General features: G+C 41.6%; 4 protein-coding genes and 1 non-coding gene across 12 annotated transcripts; 4 read left to right on the top strand and 1 right to left on the bottom strand.

The window, feature by feature from the left end:
* The first annotated feature begins 858 nt into the window (after window positions 1–858).
* On the top strand, window positions 859–6,843 carry LOC135645539 (BTB/POZ domain-containing protein NPY4-like). The gene is made up of 6 exons (XM_065164028.1): window positions 859–1,161; window positions 1,702–1,862; window positions 2,041–2,279; window positions 4,141–4,210; window positions 4,749–5,915; window positions 6,024–6,843. The coding sequence occupies exons 3-6, from the start codon at window positions 2,218–2,220 to the stop codon at window positions 6,498–6,500; spliced, it is 1,776 nt and encodes a 591-aa protein (XP_065020100.1). The 5' UTR covers window positions 859–1,161; window positions 1,702–1,862; window positions 2,041–2,217; the 3' UTR covers window positions 6,501–6,843.
* Window positions 6,844–7,239: 396 nt separating this feature from the next.
* On the top strand, window positions 7,240–7,355 carry LOC135672705 (U5 spliceosomal RNA). Its single transcript, XR_010513063.1, has one exon. It is a non-coding gene; the product is annotated as a U5 spliceosomal RNA (small nuclear RNA).
* Window positions 7,356–7,981: 626 nt separating this feature from the next.
* On the top strand, window positions 7,982–12,116 carry LOC135645557 (uncharacterized). 8 transcript variants are annotated; one of them, XM_065164101.1, is made up of 7 exons: window positions 7,991–8,241; window positions 8,348–8,477; window positions 8,608–9,261; window positions 9,372–9,558; window positions 10,657–10,740; window positions 11,438–11,649; window positions 11,731–12,116. In XM_065164101.1, exons 1-5 carry the CDS (start codon window positions 8,165–8,167, stop codon window positions 10,683–10,685), a joined length of 1,077 nt encoding a protein of 358 aa, XP_065020173.1. In that variant the 5' UTR covers window positions 7,991–8,164; the 3' UTR covers window positions 10,686–10,740; window positions 11,438–11,649; window positions 11,731–12,116. The 8 variants fall into 8 exon arrangements, with proteins under 8 accessions (XP_065020134.1, XP_065020128.1, XP_065020166.1 ...); XM_065164062.1 differs by lacking the exon at window positions 10,657–10,740 and having other exon boundaries at window positions 7,982–8,241; XM_065164094.1 differs by having other exon boundaries at window positions 7,989–8,241; window positions 11,435–12,116.
* Window positions 12,117–13,700: 1,584 nt separating this feature from the next.
* LOC135645635 (zinc finger protein 7-like) lies at window positions 13,701–14,620 on the bottom strand. Its single transcript, XM_065164227.1, has one exon. The coding sequence runs from the start codon at window positions 14,430–14,432 to the stop codon at window positions 13,863–13,865; it is 570 nt and encodes a 189-aa protein (XP_065020299.1). The 5' UTR covers window positions 14,433–14,620; the 3' UTR covers window positions 13,701–13,862.
* Window positions 14,621–17,989: 3,369 nt separating this feature from the next.
* Window positions 17,990–19,737, top strand: LOC135645543 (uncharacterized). Its single transcript, XM_065164037.1, has one exon. It carries the CDS (start codon window positions 18,025–18,027, stop codon window positions 19,585–19,587), a length of 1,563 nt encoding a protein of 520 aa, XP_065020109.1. The 5' UTR covers window positions 17,990–18,024; the 3' UTR covers window positions 19,588–19,737.
* The last annotated feature ends 983 nt before the right edge of the window (window positions 19,738–20,720 follow it).

Genomic DNA, 20,720 nt, shown 5'->3' with positions numbered 1-20,720 from the left:
AAAAAAAAAAACATATAGATAATATTGATGAATTTGGGTTTGAGCCTTGGGAAATGAAAAGAGAGAAGAGAGAGAGAGGTGAAGAAGAGGTAAAAACTATATGTATAATGTTCATTCTCCTCTGCTTCACTTGTTTGCTGCAGAAAACAATTTCTCTCATGGGGGCAGAAGTTAAACACAAAGACAAAAATCTCTCATCATCTGTTGTCTAAGTCTAATCAAAGACAAAGATGAACAAAATCTCTTGTACTTCAAACTTACATGCTGTCACGCTCTCTTGCTGCTCTTCGATGGCTGCTCAATCTGGTCTCAAAGACCAGTTCAATGCATTGATGTTCGTGCCTTAGTTTACAAAAGGAATTGCATCAAATTGTTTAGGATACAAGGAAATAGTTGTTTGTGTTCTACTACAGTCTAGGGTTGAGTTAATGATACTGATGTTTGTGATCTAAGGTTAGATTCATATGTTCAATCATGATCCAATTTTTTAGATTCTGTGCCTATTTAACACCCCCAATGACACAAAACAGTATTTAGTTCCAATATTTGTATTTATACCTTTAATTAAATCTATCTATTTCTACATCATTCAATCCAATTCATTTATCAGTAACTTTAATAGTAACCTAATTTTGGTTAATGGAAGAATCCAACCCAAGTCAAATTGCATTGACTTTGAGTTGGAAAAGGGTGTATGTTAAGTCCGATCTAACCCAATCTATAATACTTTTAAGGCTGCTGAGAATATCTACCCAAGCGAGGGGTAAGAATGTCAATGACAGAAAGACTGGGGAAGCTGAAGCAATGAAGAGGTGCAATAAATGGCGTGTAAAGCAGAGGAAGGAGAAGAGAGAGAGAGAGCGAGGACGAAGCCACTTGTTTGGCTTGTCCTGTTCATTGGATTCGAAGGATATCGTCTCCTTTTGCTGCTGCTGTTGCGTGTCTGTGTTCTCGGGGCGGTGATGTGTGGGGGTGAGAGAAAGACTGACAGTGGCGCAGAAGGTGCGGGCATGGGAGGGGGCATGATGGACCTCCACCTGCTGGATGAGTGCCGTCCTTAGAGCCTGAGGACACCTGCTTCTTTCCATGGCTTCTTTTCCTGCCATGTCTCACTCCGCCGCTGTTGCCGCTGTTCTTGTTTGATGTTGATGGCACTTCATGGTGGGTTATGGCAAGCTCATTCTTGTTGATCTGAGTTCTCTGTTCTGCTGTTTAGTTCTGTTCGATCTTTCTCTGGTTTGGCTGTTGAGCCCGTTCCCTTCTCTTTTGCTTGTGGTTTCTTTTCAGCGACTGCTGTCTATCTATCCAAGAACATAAACTACTTGCACATCATCTTCCTTTGTCTTCTTTACGTTGAGAGTTCAGGCGATTCAGCTTGGTCTTCTCCGTTCTTCTTGCTCCAAAAGCTGGCTGCATATTATATTCAAACCTTTCTAGCTTTTAGTACCACGTTCAAGCCTTATAGTACTAAGTGCATGCAACATCACATGCCTTCCTGGCTCTAATGCAACTATTCCATATGCTTTTTCATGTGGATTTTTGCAACTTGGCAAGATTCCTTCACCAGAGCAGTTGTCATGGCATCCTTGAACTCCTCATTGTTTTTTTATGGGGGAAAAAAAGGAAGAAAAAGATTCTCTCTGTCTGCGGTTTCATAGTTCCACTTCCTCCTCACATAGAGGTGCTGTCATGGCGTCGCAGGTGATTCGATCCCAACGACTGAAGCAGCTTGATTCGAGGAACATGGCTTCAGTCGCCAGATCTTAACGACCTTTCAAGCAAAGCTTCGGAGAGCCACCACCACCATTATCAAATAGAGGGAAGGGTGCTGGTGTCTCCTCTGCCTGACCAAGTTGCGCCAGGTTGCGTGAGCTCTGCCATGGAGCTGGGGAACAGCAAGGCCTCTCCCTTAGACCGCATCTCTTGGTTGCTTGCTCGACCAAGTGGGAGGGAAAGGGAAATGGCTGTGTCAACTTACTGATCCTTTCCTGATCTGCTCTGTTCTGCAACACTCTGCTTATTTAATTATTGCTGTTGCAGACTCACAAGGGCTGGAATACTCAGTCTTCTTCCTCCTACAGTAGGTCCACGCATGATGCTCTGAGAGCACCTGACACACTTGTTTATAAGAGTTGCCGTTCCTTAGATGCAAGGAATGCAGGGTGGCATCAGTTGAGCAGAAGTGTAGAGGAGAGGGTGCATTCTTTTTGTTCCAGGATGAAGTTTATGAAGCTCGGATCAAAGCCTGATTCATTTAAGAGTGATGGGAAGGATATCAGGTATTAGATACCTCTTTTTATTTTTACATTGATATGGGATTTTTATGTTTCTTTTTAGAGTGCTATACATTGTTTGCATTATGTTTTTTGCACTTTGTTTTTTTCCTCCTGTCTGCATTTTCTCAAACATTATGTGGAAACATTCATTTTTTCCCTTTTCCTTTGCTACTGACTGGTTGTGGATATAGATTACTTCTTAATGGCCATTGTTTGACCAAAATCTTAGTAATAAGATAGATTTAGGTAGGAATATGTGCCTTACCCAACTCTTAGTGGTAAGCACAGATAATGGATTTTAACATATCAGGGCTATTTGATTTATAATTACCACTAAAGGTTCACAAAAATGCCTATTTTGCCTTTTCTCATTCAGGTTTTGCAGCAAGCATCAGTAAGTCTGCTTTCTGCAACATTTCCTGTTCAGCTAATTAAGACAAAATTGATCTTTTGTTTGTGAAGGCCATTTATTCTTAGTGTCTCTCCCAAGTTTTTCATCAAAGCATAATACATCTGCAATTTTGTTTTGTTGTATCATTCATATGGTATAGTTGATGCTTCTTTGTTTTAAATCAGATGTGGCATCCCTCATAAATATTATGGGATCTGTTGTCAGTGAATCTGATATTGCACAACTTATTATTAGTTTTCAAATATTTATTCAATTTCTCCTATGTACAAATTAGATAGTGGAAAGTATTGGTGTTACACATGTCTTTTATATATGATACAAAAATTTATGCAATATTAGTGATCTCTTGCGCCCTTGCGTTTGTCTTGCTTCCTTTTCCATGCTTCACATAATATGGTTCTAAAGAAGCTATCTTGGTGGTATCATAACTTTTGATGCATTTTCCTCTACGAAGAGCGAGATACCTTACCAATCTTGATGATTATGTATTGATATGATACCAATCTAAGAATATATAAGATAAGTTGGGCTGGTTTGTATTAATATGCTTCACATGATAGGACAATAATGGAAGAGTAACATTATAAGTGTGAACTTTTTTGTTGATAGTTGCTTCTTCTTCTTATTTTACCTTTACTAACATAAAACTTTCCTTAAAGTTGATTAAACATTTCATTAATCGGTAATAATACCTGTTGGTAACAAATTTCAAGTTTGATCCCTGTACAATAATAGATTCTTACAAGAAATCATCTCCCATGATTTAATGGTTAGTCATCCCTGGTCTATGTTTTCTGAGTTTCCTATTAGTATCCTATATATGTTGTTTCCTGGATTATTTTATAAATTTTCATTTAGATTTTATTTCTTCTTCTTCTGGTGGTGGATGCCTATCCAAATTTCACTCTGTCATGCTCTTTGCTTAAATAGGCGAAGGAAAACTAGTTAGACTTTGGATAAACAATGTCATACTGTCAACAGATCGAAACATTTTGATATACATTTAGACACATGGGCGTGAAGTGAGATACAGTTATGCTTCATGTTTATAACCATATGGAAAATGCTTGCCAACATAGGCTATTATCCAATTTAGAACTCGCTTCTCACTTGGTCAGGAACAAAGGGAATTCTCTGAACTTTGAACTGGGTTTAGCTGATGCTTGTGTGTAGAAATAATACTCTACTACTGTTTCTTGCACTAAATAGAACGATTGACTAATGCTTCATTTACAAAATCTAACGGAGCACATATTCTTTTCTGATAGCTTTTGATTTTGCAAGTGATGTTTGTTCAATCTGTTGCTGAAGTCCCTTTCCAATTTTACTTAGCTGCTGTAATGGTATCTCCTAATGCGTTGAGAAAAAAAATGTGATTATACTTGTGCTTTACGTTATCTATGTCAAAATATCTTCTATCATGATATAAAAAGGACTTGCTTATCTTTGCAGGTTTGTAGCAACCGACCTGGCAGCCGATATCATCATCCATGTGGGCAATATCAAATTCCATTTGCATAAGGTACTAACACTTTCTTCCAAAGAGTAGCAGTAGAGGTAGGACATCATCACCCATTGTGATTACTCAACATTGCTCCTGAGATGTTTGCATTTGGTGTTGAACTAATTATTATATAATAATACCCAATAAGATTTCAAGTTTAGCATAATCATTACCTGGTAACATTAGGATCAATGATCCAGTCATCATCAATAAGTGTGGGTGGTATAAATTTTCATGTAATGCTGGATTACTTGTCACCCATTTCAAGTAACTTTTTCATTGTAAATAAATAAATATAAATGAATGCTCGCTTGCCTTATATCTTTAGTGTTAATTATGCTTTTCTTCATGTCTAGGACACCATTAATATAATTAGAGATTTACAATACTGTAAAATGATGGCATCAACATTTCATGTGAAAGAAAAAAATCACCCACTATTCTATTCTTAATCATTCGTGTTTGCTTTCGTAGTTCTGCTGGTTTAATTGTTTTTATTTGCTCTTCAAACTTCTAATTACAATGGTTGGATTTTCTTTACCAACTGAACATGCAGTTTCCCCTGTTGTCCAAGAGTTACTACATGCAGAAGTTGCTGATGACTACAAACAACGAAGCAACTGATGAGATTTGCATTTCAGATATTCCTGGCGGTGTTGCTGCATTTGAAATTTGTGCCAAATTTTGCTATGGTATGACTGTGACACTCAATGCTCACAATGTGATCGCTGCTCGATGTGCCGCTGAGTACTTAGAAATGCACGAAACTGTCGAGAAAGGGAACCTTATCTACAAAATTGAAGTCTTCCTCAGAGCTAGCATTTTCCATGGCTGGAAAGATTCAATCATAGTTCTCCAGACTACAAGGTCTCTTTTGCCATGGGCTGAAGACTTGAAGTTGATTAGCCACTGCATAGACTCTGTAGCCTCCAAGGCATCCACTGATGCTTCCAAAGTTGAATGGTCATATACCTATAACAGGAAGAAGCTTCCATCTGAAAACGGTCCCAATGAACAACACTGGAACGGAGTCAGGAAAGAAAATTCAGTGCCTAAGGACTGGTGGGTTGAGGACTTATGTGAACTTGAAATGGACTTCTTTAAGAGGATCATAGTGGCCATCAAAGCCAAGGGGAGAGTCTCTTCTGAAGTTATCGGGGAAGCACTGAAAGCTTATACATACAAGAGGTTCACAAGTTTGGGCAAAGGACCTGCGAGAAATGGCATTGATGCCACAAAGAGCTCGTCATGGCTGGAGACTATCATTTCGCTGTTGCCATCAGAAAAGGGTTCTGTTTCATGCAGTTTCCTTCTGAAGTTACTAAGAGCTGAAAGCTTACTGAATTGTGGTGAAACTTGCAAGAAGGAACTCGTGAAGCGAATCGGTCGCCAGTTAGAGGATGCTTCAGTCTCCGATCTTTTAATTCATAGTACTTCGGGGAAGACAGTATATGATGTTGACACCGTGCTCAATATAGTGGAAGAATTCATGATGCAGGCCGACAAAGAAGATCATCCCGGTCCAACCGCAACCGACGAGACAGCTCTGGCTTCAGGGAGCTCCAAGATCTCTGTAGCCAAGCTGGTTGATAACTATCTTGCTGAGATTGCAAAAGACCCTAATTTACCTCTTTCCAAGTTCATTGATCTTGCTGAACTTGTTCCGAGTGATTCAAGACCTGTACACGATGGGCTTTATCGTGCCATCGATACTTATCTCAAGGTACTTTTTTGGGTTAGACGGTGTGATTGCGAAGGTTAGATTTGTCTCTTTGGATTAAGCTATAATGCTGATGCATGGTCTTGTTGTTCTCGTTTATGTTACGAGCAGGAACATCCAGGCCTTAGCAAGAGCGAGAGAAGAAAGCTATGCAGCCTGATGGACTGCAAGAAGCTCTCGGTGGATGCTTGCGCACACGCTGTACAAAACGAGCACCTTCCGTTGCGGTCGGTGGTGCAGGTCCTATACTTCGAGCAGATGCGGGTATCGACTTCCGCCGCCAGCCGTGCTGAGAGTGGTGGTTCATACGGGAGCTCGAGGTCGGCCATCACAACCAACACCGAGGATGACTGCGACGGCGTCGCAACTGGGGACCTGAATTCTGTGAAGGGACATGAATGTAGCAGGAACAGTGGTCACGACAAGAGCGGTGACAGCAAGGTGAAAGGCACAACAACGTCGAAGAAGATGCTTCGGAATCTAATATCGAACAAAGCGCAGGCTGGGGAGAGCAGTAGCTCCTCCGACACATCTGGAAGTCCAAACTCAGCTAATCCGGAGAAGGAGAAGCCCAAGTCGACCCGTTGAAGGAACATCGTCGGAGAGAGGCACTGCTGCTGATGTCTTTCTTGGTTTGATGAACCACCAGAACCAGTTTTACATGCACAACCGAGTAATCACAGTACAATTTTCATGAAGATCGAAATGCGAATGCTTAATTCTGGGAAACTCTTGTTCTCTTGCTGTACATCGAGCAGGAATTAGCATAGACTGGAACACTTGATTGTACTGAAATCCATATGAAATTTGGCAGTCAAGAAACCCATAACTTGTAGTTATGTAATGCAACTTAGCTTTGAGATGTAAGAATGACTCTTGGAAAGAGAGAAGAAGAGTTTGCTCATAATAGGAATGGAAATTGCAAGCGTCAGGGTAACCACTAGCCATCTTTCTCTCTGTGACCATATAATTGAGTTGCAGATACCCAAAGCGGGCAACTCGGAGACACTGATGAAGATGATCGAGGAGAAGGTGAGCAATTATTCATCATCTTACAATGCTACCTTTGACTTTCTTAGCAAAGATCATCTGCAGCTGCTCTTCCCATTGCACGAGGAATCAGAGTGATCTCTAAAGTTTGTCTTCCTCATCAACACAAGAAGATGGAGCACGACGATTTCCATGGACTTCGCACGCATTGATGCCAAGGAGATGTGGGTGGGAATGAGGTGGTCGAGGGGTTTTAGTCCCACATCGGTTAAGCGACTATGCAATCTGGGCCATAGCTCTATATAATGAAACGAGTATCGAGCAATACAAGTCACGCAGCTGCGTGGTGAGCACAGAGCGAACTATTCTTTCGCCTTTTACTAAAGAATACCGTGTGCACGCCACATAAAGCAGCATACGCCAATTTTTGGAGGGTCCCGTCTTTAACGAGGTGGGCCCCAACAAATCATACAGAAAACTTCTTCCCTTGTAGCCGTGTATGCATATTTTGAGCTGAGGTTTATTTTGTATTATAAACAGAGTTGAAAACTGTCAGAAAGCAAAATTAGATAAATAATGTTATTCTTATGTAATTACAATGTTTTTATGAAATTGGAAAGTTTGTTTCTTAAAATATACTTAAAATATTGAAATATTCTTGAATTTATACTTGCTATAAGAAATTTGATTTTTAATAAGGATAATTTATTTTTTGCTCATTTATCTTCATGTGTATGCTTCGTCCAATATATTGATTGTACTACATTATTATTTTTTAAAAAATATTAGCGATCTATCAACCAACCAATTCCTATTTTTCTATCCGTATTTTTTAAAAAAAATAAGCAAATTAAATATATACAATTACTAAAAAAAAAGCTCCTCTCTCTTCTTTGAAACGGTAAAAGGATCGCTACCGAATCAAATAGTATTATGCGATTCGAACGAGTCTCAACCTCCATCACATATTCGATAAACTTACTCCCTATTTTCCTTTCTTTTCGGTCCGTTCCAATCGTTTCCGATTCTAATAAAAGAAGCCTATGCTTATCCACTTGTCGACACAAATAGCGATCCGCCCACCTCTCTCGGCGTCCCCGAGTCCATTTACGACCGTCCAGATCAAATCCAACGGACTCGAACGGATAGTCACCATATGCAATATATTGTTCGTGTTACCACCTCAGCGGAAAAAGGTTGCCATCTATTCGGTTGGGGCTTCTTCTCGATCCGAACCGTGCTTCGATTTCGAGGAGGATCGAATGGCGACGACTTTCGATCGGTGGGAGAAGGATCCTTTCTTCGCCGCCGCGGAGGAAGTCCAGGATTCCGCTGACCGGTGAGGAATTTGGGCATTTTTGTTCCTTTTTAGGGCTTTCTCTGCCCATTTTTGTTTATGGTGATGTGATCGAGTTATAGGGTTTTCTTTCGGCTTCGATTCGTAGGCTGGAATCCGTTTACAGGCAATGGACCTATAAGCGAGAGAGCGTGTCGAAATCCGCTGGCAGAGACGAACCCGTCTCCGGCGAGCTGAAAAGGGAACTTCACACAGCTCTTGGCACCGCAAAATGGCAGGTGATATCCGATTCTCTTTTCCCGGTCGTTTGATTTTATCGAAGTCTCCTATTTTAATCGCTCGCTAGGGTGTTTCGTTTGAGAAGATTGTTCAAAATCGGATTTTGATCGTCCGTGTGTTGATTCTCAGCTTGAAGAGTTTGAAAAGGCTGTGAGATCAAATGATGAGGCATTGTCGGTTGGGGAAGATACGAGAGCTCGACATAGCGAATTTATGTTGGCAATTGGAAGTAGGATCTCGGCGCTGGAGAATTCTTTGAGGGAAACGAACTTCAAGGCAGGGGAGGGCTCCCTGACATGGGTTCGATTGGACGAAGGGGAAAATGATGAACTTGCACAATTCTTGTCCTATACATCGTTGGAGGATAGGAAGGAGATTCCAATTGCATCGGCCATCGATGTGAAAGTTGGGAATGATTTAATCAGGACTAACGGAGAGGCTTTGATCGACTGTTCAAAGGATTCTCGTCACTCAAAGCAGTTGAGTTCCTTGCATAGAGAGGATCAGAAAGCTCATAATATCCATAGATCAGCTAGCTGTGCTGGTGATATTGGGGCTTGCGCCATCACAATTCCTAGTGAAGGTGAAGATACTTCTGAAAGATCATCAGATGATCGGTCTAATCTCCCTCCCCCGCGGGTACTCAGTTTATCTGGCCTCTCCAGTGCATTAGATTCAACATCAAGGATGAGATGGTACAAGAATGGATTTAAGAAGTGGTCTGCTCAGGATCGACATGATGTGATGGAATCCATTCCCTTGAGAAATCATGAACCAAGTCAGGTGACAAACTTTTATTTTTCATTTCTTCATGGCATTTTTTCAAGGTTTGAATTACTTTCTATGGTAGTTGTACGTTTTCTTTAACATTTTCCTTTTTGTTGTTGCCATAGGGAATCAATGGATGCTATGAAAGAAGTAAGAGCTGCTTAAGTAGTCGTGGACAGGATGTATATAATAAGCATCTTTATGGGTATCTTGGAGCTTTCCAGAGGCTACTTCGAAGGTCTCAGTATCAGATCCAATATGGTCACCATATCAAAACAATTCTTTGGGCTACTCTTGTTGTTTTGTTGATTGGTGAGATACTTTTCTATTATAATTCGTGTTTTTAATTGCATTAATGATGTCAAGGAGTGCATTTTCTTTCTCAAGTTGTTTGATGCGATGCATTTGAACTTAAATAATAAAGTAAGATTTCATCTAGTTCATGTTGGCAGGAATTTCCACTAGTTTACAATTGATCCACCATCATTATCAGCATTATATGGGCCAAGTTTATGAAGGAATTTTGTTCATGTGTTACCACATGGATGTCTATGTATATAGCGAGGAACAGTATCCATTAACTAAAAGAGGGGAATTACCAACTAGGTTGGATACACATACATATGCATGTGCACACAATATTTTTTAAAAAGTCATTTATTGCGAAGGATGTTGTTAGAAATACAAAAATATTGGTTACTACAATGCATAACACTAGGTATTGCAGGATTTGTATCTTGATATATCATCAGATCATATAGTTAATGGTAGTTAGTGAAGGAAACATATACATTCACCTTGTTGGAAGTATTGGTCTAATATGTAAATCCTACATGAGGGAAAACATGAATTGATTTTTGTATTACATGAATAAGAATGAAAAAAAAATGGGGTTCTTGTTTTGTAGAGTTTTCGTTCATATGCATGATTGTCTATGATCCATCTAGGCTAATTAAATATTGGCTCTTTCCAGATTCACAAACTGAGTTATGTTGTGTGTCTATGCAAAAGTTGTTACACATGTAATAATCTTCAACCTTTATTTTTTTAAAATTCAATGTTGGTTTTTATTGTACATGATCAATTGGTTAAGGAAGTTTTATGTGGTTGGATGGCAGATGCCTTAGTTGACTTCATTACCAACATTCAATAAGACAAATGTTAAGTATACATTAGAGCTCAGTTGGCAAACCATACAAGCATCTGAAAGTTATTTTTGCATGTACAAGAGTTTTGAAAATACATTCATTACTTAAGTATCTATTCATATTTGGAAATCCACCTGGGGCCACTGGACTGTGTTTTAAATAAATGCTCTTGTTGATTTCTAGATCCAGTGAGTAATTTTCTTCTCATCTTATCAGAAGCTTCTTCTGGTTGTATCCTTACCATTTTAACTTAAACCTGCAGTTATTTTTGTGCTGCATTTAAACAAGTAAAATTTTCCCGTCAGTATCAGACTCTGTGAGATGCAATTGTTTGAGCGGCTTTCAGGTATGTTCACATCTTCTCATACACCTGCAGTCACATATGCACACTATTCGGCATAGTACCATGATGTTGCTCGGATAAACCGAGGGACAATATATTGTTAGATAACAAAGATCATGAAGCATAGAGAAACCAAATGGCATATCACTGTTGAAGATGATACAAAATGAACCTGTATGCATGCTTGTGTATGAATATATGTTGCTTTAGTTCTTGGTGGCTTCTTAATCTGGTTGTGGCAGTCTCTCATCTCATCACAATTTAGGTAAAGCAACACCGTAAATAATGCCTTAAAATCATCATCTGACCTGTACAGCATTTGGTAATCCAGGAAGCATGAAAAGAAAAAAGGACCGTGTTGAATAAAAGTTTTTTAAGGATCAATTATCAGAAATTTTGATTTTCATTATTGTCGATGTAACTAGCTTTGTTCAAACTGCTAATATCCCTAATATTTTTTCTGTATTATGTGGTTCTGTAGGTCTCCATTTACATGCATTTCATATATAGTTGCCTCTTCTCTCCTAGAAACATGCTTTTGTACTTTGCAGTGGATTAAGAGCACAATCTGCTTTCTTTTAAAAGGGATGTAGCAGAATGTGCTGACTGTTGTAGTCAAATATTCTGAAGATGCTAGGCACTGAAACATGCCTTTGTACTTTGCAATGGATTAAGAGCACATCTTGCTTTCTTTTAGCAGAACGTGCTGACTGTTGTAGTCAAATATTCTGAGGATGCTGGGCACTGGAATACGGAAGAGCTTTTGTAATGCCCGATGAAGCCCTTTGGCTTAAGTTTATCATGAAAGAAATCTTAAAGGCAGGCAGGAGGAACAGCTCATCAGAGAATGACACCATTGCAAATTGCAGAAAACAGACATTTTCTTCAAAATGGATGTTCTGCCTTCTGAAGGTGGAATATTGTGGTAGTAAAACTTTTATGTTCTTGCCTTACAAGCTACTCTTTACTAATTACTATTCAACTGAAATGAAGCAAAAGAGACATGTCATGATCGATTGCCTCTGATCCAAGTTGAGACAATTAACCTGGCAGTCTCCAAGAATTTCACATCTTTGACATGGGCCGCCGACACGGATGGGTTCTTTTCACAGAGGCCACTGGTACTACGTGGAGGGTAGAATTTGATGAACACCGAAGATACCAAGGGGAATTTATCATTTGATTTTTTTGTGAATATATCGGCCTACTTATTAGTTCTGTTGTGTGCTGTATTGTTCTTTAGATCTATCATACATGGATGATAAACTACTTTTGTTCATTGTGTATGAATTGTGGATACCAGACTTGGCACCATGACATTTGCTATTATGTGGTTTTATAATGTATATGACAGATGATCAAGTATTTGACTTTTTATATTTGTGGAGGCTGTTTATTATTTCACAAGACAATTTTGTAGGAAATATAGTTTCTCCTTTCCTTTTGAGATTATGAATTCAGCAAGTAATGCATCTAGGATGACAAAAAAGTAATTTTTTCTTTGTTGAGAATAATGGAGGGTGATTACAAATTTAACAATTCTTCTGATGCTTGTACAGGGACTTTAAAAACTAGAATTATCTCCTCAAAATGAAAAGGAGAATTAACCATTAGGCCATACTCTGCTTAAAAAACATATTATGTACTCGGTGATGGTTGGCCGTTTGTTCCTTCAAGAAGAAGAAGAAGAAGAAGATATTTATGTTTATTTGAAAAAAATATTTAAAAATTTAAAAGTAATAACGTAATAAATAGTAAAATAAAATTATGAATAGAAATATGTGATACCAAATCGTTCAGTAATGTATTCCTTTGAGGCGTCAGAAGAAATCATTACATAAATTATGGTGAAATCATTAATTTAGCATCTCCAAAAAGTCATAATAGTCGGGATCTAAGACTATATATATATATATATATATATATATATATATATATATATATATATCTTTTGTCTCCTCCATCAACACCCTCCACACAATAATATCTATTTATAAATATCACACACAATTGAAATCATGTATTCCAACACTAAGAGTTGTTGGGTGAGCTACACACGCACTATGTCGAGTGAACTTAGGAACCATGGGATTCAATTGGCATACTAACACCAAGGTGGATCGAAGCCAACTCCTATATGATGAGACGAGAGACAACCCTTCCGTGTCCCCAAGAGCTGAGATCCCGGAGTGGATACAGTGAACAGGACACAAGACAGCGAGAAAATGGTGTCGTAGTTCTATTCTAGTTCTTGTCCACATCATCATTTCTCAAACAGAGGCCATACATACACCTTCTCCTTCCTCCATCGGTAAGACAAGAAGCAATGCTCATTGTGTCTGAAACATGTTGGATCAGCACTTAGCTCAGTGATGCAGAATGCTTTGTTTTCCAATTAAAGAACATGTATATTTTAGATTGTTTTGAGGATCAATGTCCAGCCAGCATCCTGAATTATTTATCCTGCAGCTGCATGATCCTGGTCAGGACAGCAAAAGAATAAAAGACAAATGCTTTGCAGACAAGGGGAACTAAATAATATGATGCATGCTTTTTGGATGTACATAGTTCAATCTTCATCTAGCTCAGTTCATGTCTGAGGTAGAAGATGAGGAAGTCATCAGTGGTTTACTGGTGGAGGTTATTGTTTATTTGGGGTCTCCCGAGCCACTGACAAAAAAGAAGTATGTGCTTTAGTTGCTTTTGAGATGAACAGAGTTTAGTACGCCAAACAGTGTCATCGACGGGCTCAGCTTCTCCGGATCACAAATTGGAGCAACCAAAACTTCCAGCGATCATGTTTTCTGCTGTAAACATCATTCAGACAATTTAGTGGTCATGTTTCTCTTCAGAAGCAAACGATTCATGTTCTTATGAAGTAGCTACGTCGATTGGTGGATCAATAGTTTCTGATCAGACTAGAACATGACTTGGGCATTGAGACACAGAACAAGATGAAGAAATCTCCAAAAGTCATTCATGGCTTTTCATTCTCTTAAGCTCTATGTACTACTAAAAAGGCTTTCTTGACATTGGCAACGGGAAACATAAAGCTGGACTGGACATGATTGATGAACCGTGTGGCTTTGGATGAGATAGCTTGTGAGGGATGGATTCGAGAGTTATCAGAGCCTGAGGCTGAGGTCAAGATTGTGCTGCGCTGAGGGTCCCTTTGCAGGTTCGGAATCGATCTGAAAGCTCCCAGTCCAGTTCGAACGCGCGGCTTCTTCGATGGCGAACGACGACAACATGGTCCTGGTGTGATCAAACCTCGCCGCCATGGACCTCTCCGGCTCCCGGATTTGCTTGTGGGCCATGGAATGAGGACGAACGCCGAGGGACTGCAGGAACGGCGCGTGGAGGGGAAGATCCATCACCCTTGTTTGTGATGCGTGAGACCTCCTTGCGGCGCACCTCTCTCGTTTATGGGCGTTCTGATGCCCCCCCAGAGCTTGCGAGCTGTAGAACTTCCTCATGCAGTAGTTGCATGAGAACATCTTGTGGGTGAGAGGTTTGGATTGGGAGCCGGAAGAGCTCCCTTCTCCTGCGGTGACTCCCCCACCAAGCGTCAGGTTCAGCCATTCTTCCCCGCTGTCACCGGCCGTTACACCCCCATCAGAATCATCTTCTCCTTGCTTCCCACCGCGTGCTGCTGCTTCCTCTTCCACTTCACCCATTTCCATTTCCATTTCCATGTGCAAGTAGCCGAGCCTGGCAGCAGCTTGTAGAAGAGAAAGATGCCGAAGAGAGGTGAGTCCGAGAGCCGAAACCAGGTATGGACTGGGAAGGCATATAGGCTTTTTGGGGTTATGGTGGCTGCTTCCCTTGAAAAGGAAGGATGCAGAACAAGGTATGAAGTGGAATAATTGCACGGCAGTATTCATCAGCAGAAAAAGGAGTGTCAGTGGATGCTTTACTCGATATATATCTTTTGGTATCAGTGGCCCACGTTGTGGTGTTTGTTATGCTGCGGGCGATGCCGCTGCCATGGTCACAGTCGTTTAGGTCAATTCTTCGGATTCTTCACTCCTCTTCCTCATCAGGTCTTACCCAGTTTACATGATTGTCTTCTCTGAAACCAACAAGCTTGCCTATCTTACGAGCTCATCCACATCCATGTCTTGTCAACCGCTGCACTTGTTTAACATACAGCCACAGCCACAGCCCAGCTTACATGCATCTCCATCAGATTCAGCACCTTGTTTTTGAGGAAATTGATCCAGACCCGGAACAGGAGGAACAGATATGAAGAGGCCATGCAGGATTGACAGCATCTCATCTGGTGTTTACTTCTGTACTTGTATGTATGTGTGCACCAAGCTGATCTCATGCAGTTGATTGAGCTGTGTGGAGATGCCATTACAGTATTGTCCTTGCTACTTTCTGCAAATGTCAGGTCCCACAAAAGTACCAATAACGTGACATAAAGTTTGGTTAGTCTTTTGTTCTTCATTAATCTTCCTGCATCATTGTGCTTCTTCGGTGGAATATCTTGGTGGAGGTGCTTTAATAGAACTTGCAGGTCCAAGTTAGTGGAGTATGTTTCAGTAGAAGTGCCTTTAGATCTACTTGAAATCTGCAAGGAGAGCTTCTTTCCATGGATTAGGATTGCTGGGAAGACCATATATGTGTTGTTTTCAGCTGGCCTGTGGTGCACAAGCTTTGATGCTGAGGTTGGCCAGTGGTGGAATTGTTTGATGACTCAGTCAGTCTGATCTAGAGTGAACCATTGTGTTGATACCATAGCTTCTATATCTCGTCTGTCTGAGTAGCAGAGACTACCCATAGCTTGTCTCAGTGTCTCATCTTGTGGTAATGAATGATCATAAGCTGTGACACAAATGGCTGCCATTAGTAGTCTGTCAAGTAGTCCCAAGAGGAAGACTATCTGATTGCCTATTATATCATAATTATCAGTTACTTTTAGCTCTAAACCATCAATGATCATTTACAAGAATCTTAAATACTCAAGATGGAAAAGATAAATATGACAGGCCCAACATGATTAAGAGGGAGGGATATTGGAGGAGAAATGACTGCCTTAACTAAAAGAGTAGCAGACATGTTTCTCTATGCTGCAAAGTAGGTGAATGAGGAGTCATTATGCCTAAGAGATGCTCATTATCTTCTTCTCTTCCTCCTCAAGTCAAGAGAACAAAAGGTGTGAAATTATGGTAGTTCTCTTTTTCTTTTTGCCTGTGGAGTTCCAGTGGTCCTCAGATGGGAGATCTTTAAGAAGCCCTATCTGGTCAGCAAGTGGACTGACTGAAGGGGAAAAGTAGGAGCATTTCCAACACTTGTATCTTTCTCATCACTTTGTCCTAAGCAGCTTAGCTTGTGTGCATCTTGAGGCTGCAAGCAGAGAGTGAAGCTCAAGTATTTGTTTCTGAATTCTTGAGAGGCATTACTTAGACATTGCAAGGGGAGTGAGAATTCCTCCTTTATCATGGGTGATGTGAATTGGGAATGAAGACCTGACAGTGATAGCTTCAAGTACTTGGATTGGAATTCCCACAAAGAGGTTAGATTGCGACCAAATGAAAGTACAATAATTCCCCAACTTGGAAGATTAGTTGCCAATAGGGACCATATGATAGTAAAAGTAGAATGGAGAATATCTACTAAGGGTAGGATTGCAGTGTTTTTCCACAAGAAATTCTAACATCAACTCTGAGGTTTTGAGTAAAATTTTAATTATTGAAACTGATATAAAAACCTGATATTATTTTTATTAAGATGACACCTGATATAAAAACCTGATGCTAATAAGGATGATCTTAATATTAACATGAATAGTTACTCTACAGTTGACTCTAAGCTAATAGAATAATCTATTCAGCCAAATTGACAATTGATGATCCTAACATTAACATGGATAATTATTTTATAATCGCAACACTCGACTATTCGATAATCTTTTGGCTTAATAATGACTGAATAACCTTTTTTGATATTATTTTTTACCTTGATATAATAATTACCCAACACACTTCTCCAGTTGCATTATCAAGTTTCTTAATATTTCGAAATAGGTTTTTATCAGGCAAACCCAACATAATTATTTTAGGATCATCCGACAAATCTCGGTTCGAGTTGAATTTCGATTACATGTAGGAGAACTTATCAATTATTTATCCAAATATTAATGTGATAATTGACTTGCTAAATTCTAATTTCATTTCAAGCAAGGCCATACAACACATTTACTATAGCTCAGAAACCAAAAGTTAGGCAATATTAAACTTGAATTGTGTTGCCTTGACAAGAGGATAAGCATGTAGAGAAACTTTTGTACAAACAAATCAAGCAAATATTGCATTAGAATGATGGAGAGACACAAACGTTTGTGTGATGCATTTAGGAAATAGGTCCTTAGACAGTGTTTTCATTTCAGGTTCAGGTGTTGCTTTTAAGTAAAATTATATTATATATCCCTCTAATTTTTCATATTTATTTGTACATGTGTTTAAATCAAATTAAAAAAATTGGATTCGGTCTAAATTGATTCATCAATAGTTTGATTTTAAAACTTATAAATAATTCTGAGGAGGGTTCAAACTAATTAATCAAACAAACTCAAAGGCTCTAAAATTTCTAAAATCAAATGGGTTCAAATAATACTCTCTACGGTTTTATTTTAATATCATAGTTTTATAAATGATATGAACTTTAATTTTAATTAAATTAAATCGAATATCATCAATTCGATATGATTTGATTTGATCCTCAACAATTCGATCCCTAAACACCCCTTATTCCTCTAAATTTAAGCATCAAAGATATGGATGTGAAAACAATTTTTATTTTTATTCGCCAAATCTACTGCTCTATTAATTCGAGCGTGGGTGCATATGAATCGCACAAGACCGAGGAAGAAGAAGAAGAAACCCGATCCTTCTCTGCACCTACGAAACATCAGTTAATGCATGGCCAACCTCACGTATGTTTCCACGTCCGAGAGAGAGAGAGAGAGAGAGAGACCCGACGCCGCCGTGCCTTCGTCACCCCATCTCTAAGCCACGAACGAGTCGGTCAACGGGTCAAACACCGATACGTTTACACGTGGCTTTGGCCCATTGGCCCAAGCCCACGGACTCACCATGTGTGTTCTACAGCCGTTACGTCGACTGCTTCATCTGCGACTACCGCTGCACGACAAGAACAGGCCAGCCTTTTACCACGTCCACCCGTCCCTTCCCCTGTGGCTAAGTTGCACCTTGTCTCTTATACCAACCCGCGGAGAAGCTTGGACGGCAGCAGCCTCCACATCCTTAGCCTGGAGCAGCCATGGAGGACCTGTGGTCATGGCTCGCCACCCTCCCCGAACCATCGCAATGGCCATCCGCCCCTCCCTCCCTCGTCCTCGCCGCCTCCGCCGATGCCAAGTCCATCCGCCTCTCCGCCGACCGCACCGCCGGCTCCGACGCTGAGCCCCTCCTCACCTTCTCCTTCTCCCTCCACGGCTTCCACCTCTCCACCACCTCCCGCACCCTCTGGCTCTCGAACCCTGTCCCCTCCGCCTCCCCTCACCTGCCTCTCCTCCTTCAGCTCCTCCGAGAATGCATCCCCATGTCTCCCTCATCATTCTCGTTCTCGGCGCCGAAGCTCGAACAGGGATCCCTCTCGGCCGCCCTAGTGCGCGATGACGGTCGGGCGACGCCTTTCCTCTGCCTCGCTCTTCTCCTCCGCCTCTTCTGGCTCTGCGCGACCGACGCCCCCGCCGAAGCCGGCTTCCTCTTCTTCAGCGCCCTTGACGCTCCCCTCGAGCGCGCCCTCATCTGCCGGCTCGCTCTGCGCGACGTCCTCCTTGCAGTCGGGCCGGACGTCGAGGAGCGCTTCATGCGCTCCCTCGGTTACATGCTCTCCAAGTGGTGCCTCTTCCGCCAGCTGCAGGGCAGTGCCGCCAAGCGTCTTCTCCCGGCCGGCTTTTGCCCCTCGTACGCGGCGGACAGGCACGGGCTCTGGGTCCTTAAGGGCTTCGCTCCACTGCCGGCCATGGGCCGGGTCGATGCCACCGGCGCGACAGGTCTGGGCGTGGAAGCGACAGACTCCGCGCTGCGCTACGCTCTGGCCCACCAGCAACTCGAAGCTGTGGTCCAATTAGAGTACACGATCTGCACGCGGGACCCACGGTTTATCCGGGTGAGCGTACGTGTCGACAACATACGGCTTCGCGTTGTCGGGCTCCGATACGGGCGAAGCAAGGACGAGGAGACCGGCGGAGAGGCAGACGACCTGGAGGGGGAGCGCCACTTCCCGTCGCGGGCCCGGGTGTGGGTGGGACCAGAGCTGGGAACGCCGTACGCGACCGGGCCGAGCCTGGGCCGGTCGAGCGGGAACCCGGAGCGGCAGATAGAGGCGACGCGGACAGTGAAGGGCCGGTTCGGGAGCGCGAAGGCGGCAGGTATCAAGGCGGCGGCACGGACGGCGACGAGGTTACAGGGGCGTAGCTGGCGGTGGGAGCAGGAGGCGGAGGGCAGCGCGGCGGTGTTCGAGGGGGTGCTCTGCGACCACGCCACAGGGACGGAGGTGGCGGCGTGGAGGCCGGCGGAGGGCGGCGGAGGGAACCCGAGTGCCGGCATGAGGAGGAGGTACAGCGGGTGGGGGAGGGCGTTCAGCAAAGCGGGCGGGGTGGTGGTGGCAGGGGACGAGCTGGCGGAGGCGGTGGAGTGGAGGGTAGGGAGGGAGTTGGAGGGGAGAGTGGTGATGTGGAGGGTTGGGGGGAGGGTGTGGGTGAGTTACTTCGCGAACGAGGTGAAGACGGGCTACTTCGAGACGAGGAGCGTGGAGTGGAGGGAGGAGGTAGAGTTGGCTTTGGTTGCAGGAACAAGTGAGCCGACAGCAAGATGAAGTGCCATGGGAATCTCCGGCCGTCAACAAGCTGTTGTTTGTATGAAATCCAATTAAAATTTACATAGTTGTAAACCGAAAACAGTGTTTTATGAGTTTAATTATGTGTTACAATATTGGTGAATTCTTGAAAAAAAATGTTAACTTTGATTTTTCTTCTTTTTTTTTTTACATAATGCTCCAAGTTTAAATTATTTTCACATAATATTTTTATTTTAAATAATTTATCTTACCATTGTTAGTTGTCGATCGTCTCTTGGTCACCTTATATCTTATGTCTAGCAATCTCACCCACTAAATTGTCGCACTCGACCTCGTTGCTTATATCTTCTTCCCTGACTCGATTGCATCTGAGGGTCGACAGACTAGGTGACTAGGCACGAGCGAAGTGCAACTACGATTGAGGTGCAACAAAATTTTTCTAAAGTTACGGAAATAAAATGATATTTTCATAAAGTTACGAAAAATTCAAAATTAAAATTTTTTTTCCAACAATTCACCCTTATAATATCTTTAACAAATCAATCAAAATATATTTCACCCAAAAAAAAAAAGTATGGTTTGTCATGTCAAAGTTAAAGCCCTTATGATGGTCAACCAACTTCAAATTTAATTTTGCCTTTCTGATGCCGTATTTGACCTTAGAAGCCACATATAACATGTCGAATATCCGGTTTCAATTTTGAGGAATCAAAACTGTAGTGGATTCAGTTTGAAATCATCGAACCGTTGACCCAATTTAAATTCGATTCTGAGAGTCAAGACTTACTCCATGTCTTCAAATTCAAGTTAGGCATGGAAGCATAGGATTTGCTTATTGGTGCTGTGGTGGGCTTCATCAAGAACACATGATGCAGCAAAGTCCAGAGAATCATCTGATGGTTAACCCGACCAGAGCACAAACCAGTCTGGTAGCAGAAAAGAAATCTAAGATGAACATGCTGAAGTAGAACTTTTTCTTATCAAATGTTGGGAGTTGTCCATTAAAGAAACCTAGAAAGCACCACCAAACCAAAAAAAGCAACACTCATGTAACTGGTGGAATTGGCTAGGCTTTACAGTTGCATGCATGCAAAAGTCCTCTGCTCCTGCCCGCCTGCCTGCAACCTGCTGCTGCATGTAGCTGGTCAGCA

This window comes from Musa acuminata, chromosome BXJ1-4 (genome assembly GCF_036884655.1).
Source record: "Musa acuminata AAA Group cultivar baxijiao chromosome BXJ1-4, Cavendish_Baxijiao_AAA, whole genome shotgun sequence".
In the NCBI taxonomy this organism is placed as follows: domain Eukaryota; kingdom Viridiplantae; phylum Streptophyta; class Magnoliopsida; order Zingiberales; family Musaceae; genus Musa; species Musa acuminata.
This window is presented reverse-complemented; position numbering and strand designations above follow the sequence as displayed.